This window comes from Dendrobates tinctorius, unplaced genomic scaffold, assembly GCF_039654945.1.
Source record: "Dendrobates tinctorius isolate UK_male_01 unplaced genomic scaffold, ASM3965494v1 ptg000048l, whole genome shotgun sequence".
NCBI classification, from domain to species: domain Eukaryota; kingdom Metazoa; phylum Chordata; class Amphibia; order Anura; family Dendrobatidae; genus Dendrobates; species Dendrobates tinctorius.
The window spans coordinates 19,514,664-19,536,885 of NW_027361716.1; the positions used below are offsets into that span (position 1 = coordinate 19,514,664).

Sequence of the window (22,222 nt, forward strand, 5' to 3'; positions counted from 1 at the left end):
CTCATCCTTCAGGCCCTGTATCGCTACCTTGATTTCTCTGCCGGTGCTACCGCTGGTAGCCTCTGTGTCCTCCTCCTGGCTATATTCTGTGTCCCTTTCTTCCCGGCTCTTGTGTCTCCCTCCGTGCTACCATCTCTGGTAGGCCCTCTGAGTGTCTCCTGTCTCTTAGGTTCTTTGTTTGTCCTTCCTGAGGTCCGTGTCTGCTGTAGTACCATATGTCTCCCTCTCTTGCAGCCTCCGCCAGTTCCGTGTGCTCCCAGTCCCTTAGCCTCTCTCGCTCCGTGGTCTCTGTCATCCCCTCCTGCTGTTGCATCTCGGACTCTACCTCTGCTTTCCTGGTACCTACCCAGTCGCCCCTTTGGCTCCGGCTGTCACGGTTTCATCCCTTGTAGGCCTGCCCCTAACACTCCCTGTATAGGGGGTGGCTCCACCTGGTCAGCTCGCCCGCAGGGGCTCTGGAGCCGTGACCCAGAGGGTCCCCTCACCATAGCACAACCGTAACATTCCAGAATTGTCGCCCTCCGTGTCCCCTCACACAATCCTCTTACATTCCTGCTGAGTATTTTAATTTTATCGCCCATCATATATATTCAGGTGAATAATTCCCCAGACCCCATGAAATAGACCACCGCTGCATGTGCTTTTTGAAACTTGTTCCAGAACAACAAACCTGCTCTCCCCCCTTCCTCCACCCTCCCCAACATTTTACACTACAATAGCCCATAAACATAACTTTCGTGTATATTCAACCTCTCCTCACAGACAGTGGGTAAACCTGCTACTGATTACACTCCTAACGTTATCTCTAGGTTGCTATCAATCCAGCACACCCCAGCAACTCCTCCGCATATACAGAACTATAAGAATACAGGTTTTTTTTCAAAAACATAGAACTATCCCTCCTAAGTCTGCATCTTATATTTAAACATAAGAACTATCAGACTCCACCAAGCTGTAATCGTCCAAGTTTGTCAAATAAATCTTGGTCGTCTTCTCACTTCCCTCTTTACTTTCCAGCCTTAATCTTCTTAGTATTTGAGTCCAACCATTTGGTAGCCTCCTCCAGTGTTGAGAAAAAATGAACCGTGCCCAGGGCCACAACCCTGAGCTTTGCTGGGTATAGTATGGAGTAGCTCAATGCCAAGTCTCTCAGCCTCTGCTTCACTGCTCCGTACTTAATCCTCTGTTTTTGCACTTCAGCCGAGTAGTCAGGATAAATAGAGATCTTTTGACCATTGATACACTATACTGAGGAAAGCCAGAGAGACTGATGATATGTGTATCTGTAATTAAGGATTTTGGCATTGATGGTACGAGGAGGAGATCCAGGGGGAAGGGGTCTCATGGGGACACGATGGGCCCTTTCCACTGCAAGCAATTTAGACAAATTGGTGACACCAATCTTAGTTTGGAGCCATTCATCAATAAACTTCGTAGGATCAGTCCCTTCAGCCTTTTCAGGGATGCCCACAAGTCTCACATTTTTCCTTCTGGACCGGTTTTCTAAGTCATCATTTTTATCAGCCAAGGCAGCACATTTCTGCAGACACTGAGTGTGAGTCTTCTGCATCTTAGCAAGCTGATCTTCCAGCACACTCACTCTTTCCTCCACTGCACCTGCTCTGGTATCAACTTTATTCATGGCCGCTTTCAGTTTAGGCCTCGTTCACACTTCCGTTTTTTTGGTCAGTTGCAATCCATGAAAAAATGCAAAATACGGATCCGTTTCCATTGTGACACATCGTGTGCCACCGGACCGTTGTTTTGACGGATCCGCTGAAGTCGGAAATTTAACCCCTTCCTGACATCCGACGTACTATCCCGTCCACGGTACCCGGGCCCGTATGACCGTGGACGGGATAGTACGTCTACCGCGATCAGCGGCGCCCACGTGGTGAGCGCCGCTGATCGCGGCCGGGTGTCAGCTGATTATCACAGCTGACACCCGGCACAATGTGTCAGGGGCGGTTACGGACCGCCCCCGACACGTTAACCCCTTGCACACCGCGATCAAACACGATCGCGGTGTACCGGGGGTTAAAGGGAAGCATCGGCAGGGAGGGGGCTCCCTCCGTGCTTCCCTGAGCCCCCCACGGCAGCGCAATGTGCAGCGCTGCTGCGGGGGGCTCCATTCCTCCAGGCCCCCGAATCCAAGATGGCGACGGGGGCCTGAGGAAGCTGGCTTCCTCAGTGCCTGCAAAGCGCAGGCATGAGGAAGCCTTCTGCAGTGCCTGTGTCAGATCGCTGATCTGTCACAGTGATCTGTGATGTGACAGATCAGCGATGTCCCACCTGGGACTATTTAATAAAGTTAAAAAAAAAATAAAAAAAAATGTAAAAATAATTTTAAAAAAATCGCCAAATATATTAGAAAAAAAAAAAAAATATTCCCCCAATAAATCCATTTTTTGGAAATAATAAAAAAAAAAACCAATAAAAGTACACATATTAAGTATCGCCGCGTCCGTAACGACCCGCCCTATAAAACTGTCCCATTAGTTAACCCCTTTAACGAACCCCTTAAAAAAATAAAAATAAAAAACGAAGCAAAAAATAATGATTTATTATCATACCGCCAAACAAAAAGTGTAATAACGCGCGATCAAAAAGACGCATATAAATATCCATGGTACCGCTGAAAACGTCATCTTGTCCCGCAAAAAACGAGCCGCCACACAGCATCATCAGCGAAAAAATAAAAGTTATAGCTCGCTGAATTAAGCGATGCAAAAATAATTATTTTTTATATAAAATAGTTTTCATTGCATAAAACCGACAAAAACATAAAAAACGACCTAAATGAGGTATCGCTGTAACCGTACTGACGTGAAGAATAAAACCTCTTTATCAATTTTACCGCATGCGGAACGGTGTAAACGCACCCCCCCCAAAAGAAATTCATGAAACACTGGTTTTTGTTCATTCTGCGTCACAAAAATCGGAATAAAAAGCGATCAAAAAATTCCACGTGCCCGAAAATGGTACCAATAAAAACGTCAACTCGTCCCGCAAAAAATAAGACCTTACATGACTCGGTGGGTCAAAATATGGAAAAATTATAGCTCTCAATATGTGGTGATGCAAAAACTATTTTTACAATAAAAAGCGTCTTTTAGCGTGCGACAGCCGCCAAACATAAAAACCGCCATAAATAGTAAATCAAACCCCCCCCGTTATCACCCCCTTAGTTAGGGAAAAATAATAAAATAAAAAAAAATGTATTTATTTCCATTTTTCCATTAGGGTTAGGGCTAGGGGTGTGTTGGGGTAGGGTTAGGGCTAGGGTTAGGGCTAGGGTTAGGGTTAGGGTTAGGGGCGTGTTGGGGTTCGGGTTGGAGTTAGAATTGGGGGTTTCCACTGTTTGGGCACATCAGGGGCTCTCCAAATGCAACATGGCGTCTGATCTCAATTCCAGCCAATTCTGAGTTGAAAAAGTCAAATGGTGCTCCTTCCCTTCCAAGCTCTGCTATGCGCCCAAACAGTGTTTTACCCCCACATGTAGGGTATCAGCCTACTCAGGACAAATTGCAAAACAATTTTTGGGGTCCAATTTCTCCTGTTACCCTTAGGAAAATAAAAAATTGGGGGCAAAAATATCATTTTTGTGGAAAAAAATGATTTTTTTATTTTCACGTCCGAGTGTTATAAACTTCTGTGAAGCACTTGGGGGTTCAAAGTGCTCACCACACATCTAGATAAGTTCCGTGGGGGGTCTAGTGTCCAAAATGGGGTCACTTGTGGGGAGTTTCAATAGTTTAGGTACATCAGGGGCTCTCCAAACGCACATGACACCCGCAGACCATTCCATCAAAGTCTGCATTCCAAAACGTCACTGCTTCCCTTCCGAGCCCCGACGTGTGTCCATACAGTAGTTTTATCCCACATATGGGGTGTCAGCGTACTCAGGACAAATTGGACAACAACTTTTGGGGTTTAATTTCTCCTGTTACCCTTGGGAAAATAAAAAAAATTGGGGACTAATTGATCATGTTTGTGGAAAAAATACGATTTTTTTATTTTCATGCCCTGGCATTATAAACTTCTGTGAAGCCCTTGGGGGTTCAAAGTGCTCACCACACATCTAGATAAGTTCCTTGGGGGGTCTAGTTTACAAAATGGTGTCATTTGTGGGGGGTTTCCACTGTTTAGGTACATTAGGGGCTCTCCAAAGGCAACAAGACACCCGCAGACCATTCCATCAAAGTCTGCATTCCAAAACGTCACTACTTCCCTTCCGAGCCCCGACGTGTGCCCATACAGTTGTTTTCTCCCACGTATGGGGTATCAGCATACTCAGGACAAATTGGACAACAACTTTTGGGGTCCAATTTCTCCTGGTACCCTTGGGAAAATAAAAAAATGGTGACTAAAAGATCATGTTTGTGGAAAAAATACAAATTTTTTATTTTCATGCCCGGGCGTTGTAAACTTCTGTGAAGCCCATGGGGGTTCAAAGTTCTCACCACACATCTAGATAAGTTCCTTAGGGGGTCTAGTTTCCAGAATGGTGTCATTTGTGGGGGTTTCCACTGTTTTGGTACATCAGGGGTTTTCCAAACGCGACATGGTGTCCGATCTCAATTCCAGCCAAAAACGTCAAATGGCGCTGCTTCCCTTCCGAGCTCTGCCATGCGCCCAAATAGTGGTTTACCCCCACATGTGGGGTATCAGCGTACTCAGGACAAATTGCACAATAACTTTTAGGGTCCTGTTACCCTTGGGAAAATAAAAATTGGGGTGAAAAGATCATTTTTGTGGAAAAAATATGATTTTTTAATTGTACCGCTGTACGTTATTAACTTCTGTAAAGCCCTTGTGGGTTCAAAGTTCTCACCACATATCTAGATAAGTTCCTTGGGGGGTCTAGTTTCCAAAATGGGGTCACTTGTAGGGGGTTTCCACTGTTTAGGTACATCAGGGACTCTCCAAACGTGACATGGCGTCCAATCTGAATTCCAGCCAATTTTGCATTGAAAAAGTCAAACGGCGCTCCTTCCATTCTGAGCTCTGCCATGCGCCGAAAGTCGTTCCCCCCCACATATCAGGTATCTGCGTACTCAGGACAAATTGCACAATAACTTTTGCAGTTCAATTTCTCCTGTTACCCTTGGTAAAATAAAAAAAATTGAACCTGAAGTATTTTTTTTATGAAAAAAAGTTAGATGTTCATTTTTTTTTAAATATTCAAAAAATTTCCTGTGACGCACCTAAAGGGTTAATAAACTTCTTGAATGTGGTTTTGAGCACCTTAAGGGGTGCAGTTTTTAGAATGGTGTCACTTTTGGGTATTTTCTATCATATAGACCCCTCAAAGTGGCTTCAAATGTGATGTGGTCCTAAAAATAAAATGGTGGTGTAAAAATGAGAAATCGCTGGTCAACTTTTAACCCTTATAACTTCCTAACAAAAAAAAATTTTGGTTCCAAAATTGTGCTGATGTAAAGTAAACATGTGGGAAATGTTAGTTATCAAGTTTTTTGTGTGCCATATCTCTGTGATTTAAGGGCAAAAAAATTCAAAGTTGGAAAATTGCGAAATTTTCGCCAAATTTCCGTTTTTCTCACAAATAAACGCAAGTTATTTGAATGAAATTTTACCACTAACATGAAGTACAATATGTCACGAGAAAACATTGTCAGAATCACCGGGATCCATGGAAGCGTTCCAGAGTTATGACCTCATAAAGGTACAGTGGTCAGAATTGTAAAAATTGGCCCGGTCATGAACGTGCAAACCACCCTTGGGGGTGAAGGGGTTAAAGGAACCGCAGCCTGGAAAAAGAGAGAGAGAGAATTTTTCCTGCCGCCAGAACGGGATTTGGGGTTAAATTTCTGGACAGGAAATTCTTCCGGGCATGTTCAGTGTGAAAAAGCGGATCCGTGCAGAGAAAAAACGTTTCATTGTCCGTTCACTCAACCAAGCGGACGCCAAAATTTTGGCGGATTCGTCGAAAAACGGATCCAACGGATGACCATCTGTCAAAATCCGCCGCTAATGCAAGTCAATGGGGGAAAAAAACGGATCCGCCAAAAATAATGGTGGATCCATTTTGTTTACAAAACGGCAGATTTTGACTGATGGAAACAAACGGAAATGTGTAACAGGCCTTAGACAACTCACTTTTAACCCCATCCACTCTGTGTGTAAGGGACTTTAAAGTGGTTTTGCAGAATTTAACCAGGTCATAAATGTCACGCAACGTGGGCTCCCCCACTTCATGCTCCACCACAGCTTCCTGCTCCATGTTCTCCTGCTCATGGCTTTCTTCCTCCCACTCTGACTCGCCCCGCACCACTTCTTCTGAGTCTTTATCTGTTTCATTCTCTTCCTCATTCTCCCTCCTCTCTTCATCCATCCCTTTCGCAGCTCCCTCCACCCAGGCATGCTTTTCCAGCTTGGCTCTCTCCCTCACCTCAGTGCTGCCGGCGCCATCTTGGGCCTTATTCCCCGCTCCTGGCTTGGCGTCCTGCTGTCTTTTCCGGCCCACATCACGGCCATTCCTGGCAAAGCTGCACATTGGGGCCAGACTCCGCTCCCTTCCCCCACCAGCACCGACCAACACCGGGACTCCGGAGGGATTTCACGACAGAATAACGTGCTCTGTACAGCGGAGGGACGCCAGCAACTGTCCGCTCACATCAGGTGCTAGGCCACACCCCCCAGTATTTGAATTTTTAAGCATTTTATTTATTCATATATAAAAAATTCACTTCGGACCAGTGAAAGGTGCATGTGTGCAGAAAAGCGGTCTCAGACTAAAATGGAGTCCGGGGCCACATAGAAAAATGCCACTATGTAGTGGGCCACATTGTTAAGATTAGTCTGGCAACTTTGGCTCCAACTGAAATAAAGTTCCCATATAGCGCCCCTGAATACAAATACACAGCCCACCATTAGGGTACAATAAGCCACTGTGCAACCCACCATTCAAAGTATAACTTGATACATGTCCTCTCTCCCAACCATGCTTCCAACTCATTACAATTACATTTCCTCTTCCACCTCCTATTTTTTTTTTACAACTATATCTCCTGAGAGAAGGGCTTCCTGTAGCCCATTGCAACTTGGTATTGCGGGCAGTGGGACTGCCAAGGGTGCTGAGAATGACTGACTGTAATGAAGGCTATCTGGCCGTGGGCCTCCTGGAGTACTAGGCCAGATTGCCCTCATTATTATCCATCCCTGGCTGTGGGGCCATAACATTGCTTCAGTGGGCTGAGTGTTTTACACCCCCTGGTATATAAACTGCTGAGAGACACTTAAGGCCCCGTCAGACTAAGCGATCTCGCTAGTGAGATCGCTGATTTTGTGACACATCAGCGATCTCGCCAGCGAGATCTCTGTGTGTAACGGGGATCAGCGAACGCCCCCCCGCCAGTTATCGCTGATCATGCTCGAGCGGCCTAGGCCGTTTTTCGATTGCTGGTCTCCCGCTGTCCAGCATGCATCGCTGCGTGCGGCAGCGAGAGATCAGCGACGCTGGTTGCTAATGTAAAAGTCGGGTATCCAGGAGCCGCGACTCCTAGATACCCGATGTTTACCTTGGAAACCAGCGTGTATGCCGGTTTCCAAGGTAAACAGCGGGTATCCAGGAGTCGCACGGCTCGTGGATACGACGTTTACATTAGAAACCAGCGTCGCTGGTCCTGATCGCTGGGGCTGTCTGTGACAGCTCACCAGCGATCAGCCTAGCAATGTCCCAGCGATCCCATCATGTGGGATCGCTGGGACATCGTTTAGTGTGACGGGGGCTTTAGACACCTAGCACAGCGTCCATTTTCAGAAAATGTAGTAATTCAGGTTTCATTTGGACCTGTCAGAAGTGTGAAAGTCGACCTGGCTGCAAAGAACTACCATGATGTGAAACGCTTGGTAGCGAAGAGGTCATATTGTGCATCAGATTGTGTGCAGTCTAGTCTTTGGAATCTGGCATACAAGCTCTTATCACTAGTCCACCGTACATATGGAGGGCACCTTTGTCTCACTGCTCCTCCTCTGCCTTCATGTGACGTGTTTTTATTGCTTATACCTGATATTTTTGAGAAGCTGATGGCTCATAGTAACATAGTAAGGCTGAAAAAAGACATTAGTCCATCCAGTTCAGCCTATAAAATTCTGTCAGAATAAATCCCCAGATCTACGTCCCTCTAAAGAACCTAACAATAACTGTAAGATACAATATTGTTACGCTCCAGGAAGACATCCAGGCCGCTCTTGAACCCTTCGACTGAGTTTGCCATCACCACCTCCTCAGGCAGGGAATTCCAGATTCTCACTGCAATAACTGTAAAGAATCCTCTTCTATGTTGGTGGAAAAACCTTTTCTCCTCCAGACGCAGAGAATGCCCCCTTGTGACCATCACCTTCCTTGGTATAAACAGATCCTCGGAGAGATATTTGTATTGTCCCCTTATATACTTATACATGGTTATTAGATCGCCCCTCAGTCGTCTTTTTTCTAGACTAAATAATCCTAATATTGCTAATCTCTCTGGGTATTGTAGTTCCCCCATCCCCTTTTATTAATTTTGTTGCCCTCCTTTGTACCCGCTCTAGTTCCATTATATCCTTCCTGAGCATCGGTGCCCAAAACTGTACACAGTACTCCATGTGCGGTCTAACCAGAGATTTGTACAGAGGCAGTATAATGCTCTCATCATGTGTATCCAGACCTCTTTTAATGCACCCCATGATCCTGTTTGCCTTGGCAGCTGCTGCCTGGCACTGGCTGCTCCAGGTAAGTTTATCATTAACTAGGATCCCCAAGTCCTTCTCCATGTCAGATTTACCCAGTGGTTTACTGTTGAGTGTGTAATGGTGATATTGATTCCTTCTTCCCATGTGTATAACCTTACATTTATCATCATTGTTAAACTGCATCTGCCACCTTTGGGCCCAAGTTCCCAACTTATCCAGATCCATCTGTAGCAGAATACGATCTTCTCTTGTATTGACTGCTTTACATTGTCTTGTATCATCTGCAAATATTGATATTTTACTGTGCAAACCTTCTACCAGATCGTTAATAATTATGTTGAAGAGAATAGGTCCCAACACCGACTCCTGCAGTACCCCACTGATCACAGCGAGCCAGGTAGAGAATATACCATTTATAACCCCCCTCTGCTTTCTATCACTAAGCCAGTTTCTTACCCATTTACACACATTTTCCCCCAGACCCAGCATTCTCATTTTGTGTACCAACCTCTTGTGTGGCAAAGCTCAGGCGTTGGCATTTTCTCTGCAGCGTTGAATTCACCCAAGAAAACTCTCCGCATGGAGTTGTAGGTTTGTCTTTTTCGGTTGTGTCTACTCGTCATCCCTTCCGAATCTTACGCAGGACACGGGGCTACCTATGAACCCTATGTCTGGCTGGTATAGGGGGATGCAAAAAGCATTCGGACACACCATCTGTACAGCGCCGCTGTATATGTTGGCTCTGTATAAACAGCAAAGTGATATTTCTGTCACACACAGTTTGCAGGCTGCCTGTCTTACCAATCAGAGATGCAGATTCCTTTCCCTCCAAGACTGCAGTCCATCTTGATTTATGCTGGCTATACAATTACAATACTTTTACTCTTTCTTTGATTGTCTGTGATGTTTAGCTATTGCTGCAGCATTAAACTAATACTGGTAATAACTTGTTACTCATCATTGATAGCCTTACATTTACTGTAAGCATAGAAGGTGATCTTTCCAAGAAATGATTAGTATGTGACTGATGTGTAGCCTCAGTCTCTGCTGCTCTACAAATGGGGACTTACAGTTTGCTTGTCTGTTCTTCCTTCTGAGCAGCTGAAAAAACGGCAACATCAGGAAAGCAGGAAACTCCTCCAGTTTCTTCCCCAAGGACCGCTCAGGAGAAGTTAAAAGTGGTTGAGGCACCGAAGAGCATCCAAGGAGAGTCCACGCCAGCCGAGCTGCTAGCCAAGGCGCAAGAATGCATCGCAATCGAAGGTTGCACGGATGACGAGGGCACCGAAAGTGGTGGAGAGGGGATTTACCGGGAGCGTGATGAATTTGTGGTGAAGATTGAAGATATTGAAATGCTGAAAGTAAGTTTAAAAATAAATAAATCCCTGATTTGTAAAACCTGTAATCTGTTCATGAAGTACACTGCATTATTAATTAAACATTCGTAGGGGTAGAGCTTTTATTAGTAAGGTTTGTGACCACTAATAATTAAAGATATCAGTGACTTATATACTGTCTATCAACCAATTGCCAGGAATGACACTGGGAAACTTACAGCAGTAAACACATCTACGGATCTACTTCATTATGGATCAGCAGCTTCTGCCTGGCTGCCGCCTTCACATGATATTGTTTAAGGTACATGCCCGGTCAGGTAAAGTGGCACTGAGATTGGAGGAACAGCGCTGATCTGGGAAGTAACAACCCCTTTAAAGTTGTCTAAATTTAGCCCCAGCTAAAGAGTCCATTGAAAGGCACAGCTTGTGCTCCGGAGGACTGGATGTGCACATTGGATTCATATGATGCTCCTTTTTCCTTCCATAATCACTGCACAAGAAATGTGGATGCAGGCTGCCTTTTGTGGTGTTCTCCACAGGACCCCCGCAAAATCTGAATACAGGCAGAATATTTGCAATGTAATCTAGTCCTGGACCACTCATTAACCTTAAACCTTTTTTTTTTTTTTTTTTTTTTTTTTCCTTTCTCTTCAAGGAAGCCTTACATACTGGGAAAGAACCTCCAGCTATTTGGAAAGTTCAAAAAGCCTTACTTCAGAAGTTTATCCCGGAGATTCGGGAAGGACAGAGGGCGTTTGCTGCCACAAACAGCGTAAGTTCCTTGACAATGCTTTGTCCTCTGGATCTTAAGACAAATCTAAATATATTAACTATGAATCCTGAGCCACCTAGAGACCCGCTGCCATCAAATTCTGTAGATTCAGATTGGTTTTAAAGAAAATAAACCAAGTTCAACATTGAGTTATTAAAAATACATGCTTAGAAGACTGCCTGTGCCCACCACTCCACCCATGCCTTTGTAGGCAATTTCAATATTTTTTGGCACTGCATTTTACTCTTGGACACTAATTTGTGCTCTTGAAACACCATGGAAGTTAATATCGTGATATGTGCACAACCATTTTTCTCTACATCAGAACGTTGCAACAGTCACAAAAACCTGACACTTTGTCCTGGAGTTTTTTTTTTCTTTCTAGTAAAGAAACATTAAAGCACCACTCCAGCTTTTTTGTTAATTTCACAGCTGTAGTTCTATCACTAATCCATGTTCCCTGGCCCTAGTATTATACTTATCGGCTGCTATCTTCTGCTCTTCATGGTGATGCTCTGGTCCCGCACCACCATCTTGTCACCACAGCTTCTGACTGACCGGACGTCACAGGTGATGGTCACAAGCTCTCAGTGTAAGTCCATCAGAGTCTCGTTGTAGGCTTGTTCTGGGTCTCATAGACTTACATTGAGCTGTGATTTCTACATTACCCAGCAGACACTGGAGCGATCCGGCAGGTCACAAACTGCTGGAGACCGGCCAGAGAGGCGCCGATAACAGGAAGAAGACAGCGCCTGGTAAGTACCAGACTAGGGGCAGGGAACTTGGATTAGTGGCACCACTCCAGCGTAAAATAATAAAAATCTGGAGTGGTGCTTCAAAGTGACGCATCGGTCATGTTAATGCTGTGATCTCTACTGTGTATATTTAGGCATGTGTGTGATTTTATACTTCTGATTCTATGGGATTTTATACCTCTGATTAATTTGGACCAACCAATCCACAGAATAAGACAAGTGTAAGTCCGCTGCTTCAGAAGGCTTTTGTTCTAGTTGAAGATCAGATAAATGTAAGTAACAGTTTTAGGCTAGTTTCACACTAGCGTTTCCTGGAGCTGCGGAGGGATGCGCACGGCCGCCGTGAAGCTCCGCGCACGGCCGCACCTCCTCCGGTCAGCTCCGCCTATGGGCGCATGACGCTGCATGCGACCTGCGTACCCTATCTTTAGCATTGGGTACGCAGGCCGTGCGCAGGTATGCATTTGCCGGCACATGCGTCTTTTTGACGGTGCGCCGATCGCACCAAAATGCAACACTGTGTTTGGCGCAGCTCCAGGAAACGCTAGTGTGAAACTAGCCTTAGTTGTTTCTCGCTGACTTTTGTGATTTATTCTCTTGTACAGTACCTTGGCTACTTTGGAGATGCCAAAACAAAATATAAGCGGGTATATGTGAAATTTATGGAGAACGCAAACAAAAAGGAGTATGTCAGAGTTTGCTCAAAGAAACCCAAGAGCAAGGCCCCTGCCATTCCCAGGTACTACAGCTTTGTTTGATGTAATATTTTTGGGTATAATATGTACGCTGTAGTGTAAATATCAAATATTTCTTGTAAATTTAGAGACTAAATACCGAAACCTTTGTTCCTTGTTTGCCGTCTTTGTTTTTTTACATTTTGCATTTTCAACCTCCATGTGCCACACATGAGAAAATATACAGGGGTATGTATGAAAGTGCAAAGGGAAATCCTATGACTGTATAAAGCACAGTTATATTACTGTCCACATGAGTTGTCACCCGATCACTTGATACAGTAATGGACAACAAAAGCACTTGATCAAAAAGGCCACACTATGAGCATTCTTTTGTTTTGGGAATAAAAAATTAAAAACAACAGGGGCCCATCCCAACTCCTCCTCACTCATCCACTCCCCTCCAAAAAAAAAAAAGCCACAAAGTGCACTTTAATATAATATTGCCATGGACTGGTCATTTTTAGACACTTTATGGCTTTCAAAGTGTGAGAAGGCTAAAAGAAGTAAAAAAAACGAACCATATGCACAGCAAGTCATTTTAACATTGTTGTGCATATATTATTTTTTTTGGGGGGGTTTCGGGCAGAATCCACCTGGAAAAGACGGTATGTGAACATACACTTAGGCTATGTTCACACTTTGTGTCTTTGCAGCATTTTTAATGCAAATTTTCAGCTGTATTTCACAGCACTAGCAAAATCTGGAGACTTCAGAAATCTCATGCACACACCTTGTTTTTTTTCCCCCTGACTGTTTTGTCAGAGCTGTGTTTTTGCAGAATGCAGCATGTCACTTCTTTCAGCGTTTTTCGCCCATTGAAATCAATGGGTGTGCAAAAAATCGCAGATATCAGGGTTTGGTGCCAAAACCTGAAGGAGTTGAATCAGATTATTATTTTTTATGTACTAAACTTTATCAACATGCACGAGACAAATGTACTCTTGATTTAAAAAAAAAAAAAGCAGCAAAAAAACAAGTAAAACCCTGCTTTTTGTAAGCATCTTAACCCCTTTACCCCCACAAATCTGTTCGCACCTTCATGACTGGCCAAATTTTTCAACTCTGACCAATGTCACTGTATGTGGCAATACCGTTGTTTTTGGTCTATTAGGCTAGTTTCACACTAGCGCTTTTGAGCGCAGCGACGGCCTGCGCACGGCCGCCGCTAAGCCCCGCCCCCCCGCCGCGCCTCCGCCGGTAGCCCCGCCTACCGGCGCATGACGCTGCATGCGTCCTGCATCCCCTATCTTTATCACTGGGGGCGCAGGCCGTGCGCAGGTTGCGTTTGGCGCAGGTCGGCGCACCGTCAAAAGGATGCATGTGCCGCCAAACGCATACTGCGCACGGCCTGCGCCCCCAGTGATAAAGATAGGAGACGCAGGACGCATGCAGCGTCATGCGCCGGTAGGCGGAGCTACCGGCGGAGGAGCGGCAGGGGCGGGGCTTAGCGGCGGCCGTCGCTGCGCTCAAAAGCGCTAGTGTGAAACTAGCCTAAGACACACCGTTTTCCTTGAAAACTTTAGAAGAAATTGGGAGGTGGGAGCTGTAGAGGAGCTGGGTCACAGGAGGCAGAAGCTGGCTGCTGCGGCTAACACCTGTGCCCGCTATTAAACAAGATGAATGTTCTCTTCTCCCCACTTCCATAGTCCCTCCCACCTCTATGCATTGAAGCAGGCACCAAGAGATGGGCATGAAGAGCAGTGAATATTAATTTCTCTTTAATAGAGGGCTCACGAGATCGCCCAGCCGCTGCAGAGAGCTGGTGGCTGCGGCTAACAGTGTGCCCACTGTTCAAGAAGATGAATATTCACTGCTCCACAAGCCCATAGTCCTGAGCGTGGGGAGCAGTGAGTTTTCCGGCAGCTGACCTCCGCATGTAAGCAGCACATGATGTTAGTGACATGCACTGCTTACAAGCTGAAATCAGATGCTGACATCAGAACAGGATGCTGCGAGGAAGTGGAGGGAAGGTAAGTAGAATGGTTCGTTTTTATGTGTGCAAGCATGATGGGGGTCATGTATACCAGGATGGTGACTAGGAGGAAGCACGAGTACCAGGATGGGAACGAGGGAGGGGGGCCATGTATACCAGGATGGGGACGAGGGAGGGGGGCCATGTATACCAGGATGGGGACGAGGGAGGGGGGCCATGTATACCAGGATGGGGACGAGGGAGGGGGGCCATGTATACCAGGATGGGGACGAGGGAGGGGGGCCATGTATACCAGGATGGGGACGAGGGAGGGGGGCCATGTATACCAGGATGGGGACGAGGGAGGGGGCCATGTATACCAGGATGGGAACGAGGTAGGGGGGCCATGTATACCAGGATGGGGACGAGGGGGAAGTCATGAATACCAGGAGGGGTAGAGAGACCATGTATACCAGTTTGGGGAAGGGGTGGGAGACCGTGTATACCAGGGTATACCAGGATGGGGATGATGGTGCCGTGTATACCTGGATTGGGGATATAAGTTCAGAATTGAGGGACATTATCAGTGTCAGCGGCTCCTTCCTGATTATAAAATATTAGGGCTTTAATTACTACCTCGTCGATCGTACCAATCAGAGCAGGCCCTGGTGATCTTAGGCTGGGCATCAGTGTTTCAGGCAATCTGATTTCCTGGAACGCTGCAATTGGCTGTACTGGGTATGTCTAAGGTCGTGAGGGGGGTTAAACTTTGTATTGGAAAAAAACCCTGCTGCATAAACACAATGTGTGAGCATAGCCAATGGCGGATCTTAATAGGGGCAGATGGGGCGGTCGCCCCGGGCCCAAGGTTTTTAGGGGGCCCAGGGCAGGGGCCAATCGGTCGGTCGGCATCGCATATGATCTGTCACTGTGTGAGCCGCTCAGCCGCCCGCCGCCGCCCAGTGGCGTAGGAACTTGGAAGGGGGGCGGCGGGCAGTCCCAGGCGGCACGTGTGTGGGGGCGGCGCAGCACGGCAGGAGGCAGAGCAGAAGTTCCTCCTCTCTCTGTGTGCTGTGGGCGGCCGGGACTGAGAAGCGTGGAGGCGGCGGCGCCGACTGGCAGTGCACAGTGAGGAGGACTCGCTCAGCCCAGGAGATTTTGGCAGCGGCTAGCGCAGGACAGGTGGGTCACTGACACACTCACCGTCGGCGTCACCATTTGGGAGGAGGATGCTCTGCCTCTCCCCAGCCTCCCTCCCTGGCTGCTCCCTCCGCTCCAATCCAATGCATTATGCAATTTATGCGGCTGCCTCCAAATTGGAGGGAGCAGCCAGGGAGGCTGGGGAGAGGCAGAGCATGGAGGCAGCCACATAATACATTGGAGGGAGGCTGGGGAGAAGCAGAGCATGGAGGCAGCCGCATAATGCATTGGAGGGAGGCTGGGGAGAAGCAGAGCATGGAGGCAGCCACATAATGCATTGGAGGGAGGCTGGGGAGAAGCAGAGCATGGAGGCAGCCGCATAATGCATTGGAGGGAGCAGCCAGGGAGGCTGGGGAGAGAGGCAGAGCATGGAGGCAGCCGCATAATGCATTGGAGCCGGGAGCAGCCAGGGAGTCTGGGGAGAGGCAGACCTGGCAGAGCATGGAGGCAGGTGACTGTGTGATTAATCATTAACATCCCTAACCAGTAGCCGGCCAGGCCGGCGGTACCCCCTCCCAAGCGCGGCCATTTTATTCCTTTCCAGACCCCGCAATTTGTATACCTAAAAATCAGCATATGCAGTGTTTTTGTGAGAAGAGCCACAAAATGTGGACAGAAAATGTTTTCCTGGGAAGGGGGGTACAGGGGCCCAGGTTTTATGAACAGCCCCGGGCCCATAGTCCCCTTAATCCGCCACTGAGCATAGCCTTCCTCAGAATCAAAAAGTACATCTGAGCCTGTCTGATACCCTAGTGCAGGGGTTCTCAAACTACGGCTTGCGAGCCACAAGGACATTTATCTGGCCCGCCGGGTGTTTTTGCCACTGCTGCCTGTCTTGCTTAGCAGCCGACTTGTGTTTGGGGCCCGTGGTCTCAATGGGCCCCGAGCAGGTCTTCCTCCTACCTCTGCTACACACGTAGCTAAGTTCCGCGGCCGCCACTGGGCCCGGCCGACATTGAACTTCACTACAGTTCAATGTCGACGAGCCCTGTAATCACGGGCGGAACTACGAGTCAACGAGGAAAAGCGATGCACGGCCCTCCGTATGCAGCACTTATTGACGTCACGCCGCCTTTGCCAGAAGAAGACTGAGTCGAGCAGGCGCCTCTTTAGTGCAGTGGGGGACATAGGTGAGTACTGGGGACCTATGCTTCCTCATGGGGACACTTACCTGCCTCTTGGGGACATTTACCTGCCTCCTGGGGACCTATGCAGCCTCTTGGGGACATTTACCTGCCTCTTGGGGACATTTACCTGCCTCTTGGGGACCTATGCTGCCTCTTGGGGACCTATGCTGCCTCTTGGGGACATTTACCTGCCTATTGGGGACCTATGCTGCCTCTTGGGGACATTTACCTGCCTCTTGGGGACCTATGCAGCCTCTTGGGGACCTATGCAGCCTCTTGGGGACCTATGCAGCCTCTTGGGGATATTTACCTGCCTCTTGGGGATATTTACCTGCCTCTTGGGGATATTTACCTGCCTCTTGGGGATATTTACCTGCCTCTTGGGGATATTTACCTGCCTCTTGGGGATATTTACCTGCCTCTTGGGGATATTTACCTGCCTCTTGGGGATATTTACTTGCCTATTGGGGACCTATGCTGCCTATTTGGGACTCTTCGCACCACACCAGTCTGAGCCTGAGGTAAAAACGGAGTTCCACCAATATGAGCACTGGTGAGGCTGAAATGATATGGACTGGCAATGCTGCGTTGATAGGCACTGATCAGTCTACATTGATGGGCAGTGCAGTCTGTATGTGTCTGTGTGGGCAATTTTATTGCTGGTATATTGTTTTTGTAACGCTGTCTATGTATACGTGTGTGTATGTATGTGTGTGTGTATATATGTGTGTATATGTGTATATATATATATATATATATATATATATATATATATATATATATATATATATATATATATATATATATATATATATAGTTAGTCATATGTTAAAGTTTGGGCACCCCTATTAATGTTAACCTTTTTTTTTTTTTATAACAATTTTGGTTTTTGCAACAGCGATTTCGGTTTCATATATCTAATAACTGATGGACTCGGTTATATTTCTGGATTCAAATGAGGTTTATTGTACTAACAGAAAACGTGCAATCTGCATTTTAACAAAATTTGACCGGTGCAAAAGTATGGGCACCCTTATCATTTTCTTGATTTGAACACTCCTAACTACTTTTTACTGACTTCCTGAAGCACTAAATTGGTTTTGTAACCTCATCGAGCTTTGAACTTCATAGCCAGGTGTATCAAATCATGAGAAAAGGTATTTAAGGTGGCCACTTGCAAGTAGTTCTCCTATTTGATTCTCCTATGAAGAGTGGCATCATGGGCTCCTCGAAACAACTCTCAAATGATCTGAAAACAAAGATTATTCAACATAGCTTTTCAGGGGAAGGATACAAAAAGTTGTCTCCGAGATTTAACCTGTCAGTTTCCACCGTGAGGAACATAGTAAGGAAATGGAAGAACACAGGTACAGTTCTTGTTAAGCCCAGAAGTGGCAGGCCAAGAAAAATATGAGAAAGGCAGAGAAGAAGAATGGTGAGAACAGTCAAGGACAATCCACAGACCACCTCCAAAGACCTGCAGCATCATCTTGCTGCAGATGGTGTCACTGTGCATCGGTCAACAATACAGCGCACTTTGCACAAGGAGAAACTGTATGGGAGAGTGATGCGAAAGAAGCCGTTTCTGCAAGCACGCCACAAACAGTCGCCTGAGGTATGCAAAAGCACATTTGGACAAGCCAGTTACATTTTGGAAGAAGGTCCTGTGGACTGATGAAACAAAGATTGAGTTGTTTGGTCATACAAAAAGACGTTATGCACGGAGGCTAAAAAACACAGCATTCCAAGAAAAATACTTGCTACCCACAGTAAAATTTGGTGGAGGTTCCATCATGCTTTGGGGCTGTGTGGCCAATGCCGGCACCGGGAATCTTGTTAAAGTTGAGGGTTGCATTGATTCAACTCAGTATCAGCAGATTCTTGACAATAATGTGCAAGAATCAGTGACGAAGTTGAAGTTACGCAGGGGATGGATATTTCAGCAAGACAATGATCCAAAACATCGCTCCAAATCTACTCAGGCATTCATGCAGAGGAACAATTACAATGTTCTGGAATGGCCATCCCAGTCCCCAGACCTGAATATCATTGAACATCTGTGGGATGATTTGAAGCGGGCTGTCCATGCTCGGCGACCATCAAACTTAACTGAACTGGAATTGTTTTGTAAACAGGAATGGTCACAAATACCTTCATCCAGGATCCAGGAACTCATTAATAGCTACAGGAAGCGACTAGAAGCTGTTATTTTTGCAAAAGGAGGATCTACGAACTATTAATGTCACTTTTAAGTTGTGGTGCCCATACTTTTCCACCGGTCAAATTTTGTTTAAATGCAGATTGCACATTTTCTGTTAGTACAATAAACCTCATTTGAATCCAGAAATATAACTGAGTCCATCAGTTATTAGATATATGAAACTGAAATAGCTGTTGCAAAAACCAAAATTGTTATAAAGGAAAAAGGTTAACATTAATAGGGGTGCCCAAACTTTAACATATGACTGTATGTGTGTACAGTTAGGTCCATATATATTTGGACAGACAACATTTTTCTAATTTTGGTTCTAGACATTACCACAATGAATTTTAAACAAAACAATTCAGATGCAGTTGAAGTTCAGACTTTCAGCTTTCATTTGAGGGTATCCACATTAAAATTGGATGAAGGGTTTAGGAGTTTCAGCTCCTTAACATGTGCCACCCTGTTTTTAAAGGGATCAAAAGTAATTGGACAATTGACTCCAAGGCGCTTTCATTGACAGGTGTGGGCAATCCCTTCGTTATGTCATTGTCAATTAAGCAGATAAAAGGCCTGGAGTTTGCATTTAGAAGGTTTTGCTGTGAAGGAAACATGTGGTCAAAGGAGCTCTCCATGCAGGTGAAACAAGCCATCCTTAAGCTGCAAAAACAGAAAAAACCCATCTGAGAAATTGCTACAACATTAGGAGTGGCAAAATCTACGGTTTGGTACATCCTGAGAAAGAAAGTAAGTACTGGTGAACTCATCAATGCAAAAAGACCTGGGCGCCCACGGAAGACAACAGTGGTGGATGATCGCAGAATAATCTCCATGGTGAAGAGAAACCCCTTCACAACAGCCAACCAAGTGATCAACACTCTCCAGGAGGTAGGCGTATCAATATCCAAATCTACCATAAAGAGAAGACTGCATGAAAGTAAATACAGAGGGTTCACTGCACGGTTCAAGCCACTCATAAGCATCAAGAATCAAAAGGCTAGACTGGACTTTGCTAAAAAAACATCTAAAAAAGCCAGCACAGTTCTGGAAGAACATTCTTTGGACAGATGAAAGCAAGATCAACCTCTACCAGAATGATGGAAAGAGAAAAGTATGGCAAAGACGTGGTACAGTTCATGATCCAAAGCATACCACATTTTCTGTAAAACATGGCGGAGGCAGTATGATGGCTTGGGCATGCATGGCTGCCAGTGGCACTGGGTCACTAGTGTTTATTGATAATGTGACAGGACAGAAGCAGCCGAATGAATTCTGAGGTATTCAGAGCCATACTGTGTGCTCAGATCCAGCCAAACTGATTGGTCGCCGTTTCATACTACAGATGGACAATGACCCAGAACATAAAGCCAAAGCAACCCAGGAGTTTATTAGAAAGAAGTAGAATATTCTTGAATGGCCAAGTCAGTCACCTGATCTTAACCCAATTGAGCATGCATTTCACTTGTTAAAGACTCAACTTCAGACAGAAAGGCCCACAAACAAACAGCAACTGAAAACCACCGCAGTGAAGGCCTGGCAGAGCATCAAAAAGGAGGAAACACCGTCTGGTGATGTCCATGAGTTCAAGACTTCAGGCAGTCATTGCCAACAAAGGGTTTTCAACCTAGTGCTAGAAATGAACATTTTATTTACAATTATTTAATCTGTCCAATTACTTTTGGTCCCTTTAAAAACACGGTGGCACATGTTAAGGAGCTGAAACTCCTAAACCCTTCATCCAATTTTAATGTGGATACCCTCAAATGAAAGCTGAAAGTCTGAACTTCAACTGCATCTGAATTGTTTTGTTTAAAATTCATTGTGGTAATGTCTAGAACCAAAATTAGAAAAATGTTGTCTCTGTTCAAATATATATATGGACGTAGCTGTATATGTATTTTTGTATATTGTAATATTGTATTTGTTCCTGATTTTGTTTTTTTTACTTCAAAATAAGATGTGTGCAAAGGAATTTGTTCATAGTTATATTCCCACCCTCCAATGGTTTGCGGGACAGTGAACTGGCCCCCTGTTTAAAAAAAAGTTTGAGGACCCCTGCCCTAGGGGCTAAGTGTCTGTAATTGTATCGATTAGTATAGCTCTTAGATTATGTTCACACAATGTTTTATTCAGGTGTTTAAAAACCAGTTCAAGTGAAAACCAATTGGGGTGCTTTCACATTGCGTTTTGTCACATGTTCCTTGGTCCCGTTAGGGTTTGCGTCTGAACTTCCTGCAAAACGGGATATTGGTGTATGCGTCGACAGGGCCATAGACTATAATGTTGCTGACAAATTGAATGTGCACGCTGTTGTGGATTATTTTCGGGCATATACGCCTACTGGAGACAGACACCCAGATGTTGTGTACTACGAAGTCTGATTGTCCGCCTCCAGTAGGCGTATATGCCCAAAAATGATGCACGACAGAGCACACCTTCACTCTGTCGGCACCATTATAGTCTGTGGCCCATCGGCACATACGCTTGAATTCTGTGTTGGACAATTTGAAAACATCCTTACTAAACCTCTTGCCTTTTCTTATCGGGTTTTTTTTTCCTCAGCCGCTTCATATGGGGGGACACATGTTATAGTCTACTGACAGTGTTAGATTCAAAATGAAAATGGTCTCCTCACCAGCAGACTAAACCTTCGCTGATTCAAAATGAAAATGGTCTCCTCCCCAGCAGACTAAACCTTCGCTGCTAGCCTCAGGCTTCCTCTGTTTTGTAGTGTCAGTTGGAGGCAAGGTCTGTTTCAGACCTGTCTTAGTTGTTAGGTGTTATCCATCTTTTTTGTTTTTCAGATGAATCGTGTTGAGGGTAACGGTGCAATTGTGTGCTCTATTTTACCCATGCAGTGACTAAGAGTATAGGCTGTAATTGTGCAGTTTGTATCCTATCATGTCAGTATGGCTGGAACCAAGTATCTTGACACTCTTGGTGTTCAGGTACTGGGGCGGCGGTCCGTAATTCTGTCAGATCCTGCCCATCCGCGGGCCTGTGGTATCCGGCTGCCAGATCCTGTCATTGGCTCGGAGTTCAGATGCGATGCCAGACATGGTAGACAATTCGCTGCTGTGCGGCGTGCTGTTTCGGTCTGCCCGGCTGCCCTTTAGGGATTACACCCTACACTCTCTCTCTCTAATGGGGTCATGCAAATTACCTAGGTCAAGTGGGGTGTATCGCGTGGCGGCCATTGTTCGGCTGTGCGGCTGGCATTGCTGCTGCCATGGCAGTGCTGAAGTTGAACCCTCGGACGCGCTACTGGCCAGTCTTGTTCTCCATTGTGCCATGGCCAATCCGTGTGGTCAGCCATCAGGACAGACAGAGCCTCCCAGAGATCAAGGAGATCTTTTTTTAAATCTACTCCTGCCTGGCGTTCCCTTTGCTCTAGTGGAAAACCCTTTGGTGCCAGAGGCAGTAGCAGAGTTAATATCAGGCGGGCGCCCCCACTCAGGGATTTTTCCCGCGTGGGTTACTGC

The 22,222-nt window shown here is 45.9% G+C and overlaps 1 protein-coding gene across 3 annotated transcripts in view; it reads left to right on the forward strand.

The window, feature by feature from the left end:
- Positions 1 to 22,222, forward strand: part of QSER1 (glutamine and serine rich 1) — a 146,988-nt gene that overhangs the window by 98,459 nt on the left and 26,307 nt on the right. For all 3 annotated transcript variants that reach the window (XM_073576333.1, XM_073576334.1, XM_073576335.1), the window contains exons 5-7: positions 9,799 to 10,058; positions 10,690 to 10,806; positions 12,167 to 12,300. In XM_073576333.1, coding sequence (XP_073432434.1) covers positions 9,799 to 10,058; positions 10,690 to 10,806; positions 12,167 to 12,300 — 511 coding nt within the window. The remainder of the gene's footprint in view (positions 1 to 9,798; positions 10,059 to 10,689; positions 10,807 to 12,166; positions 12,301 to 22,222) is intronic.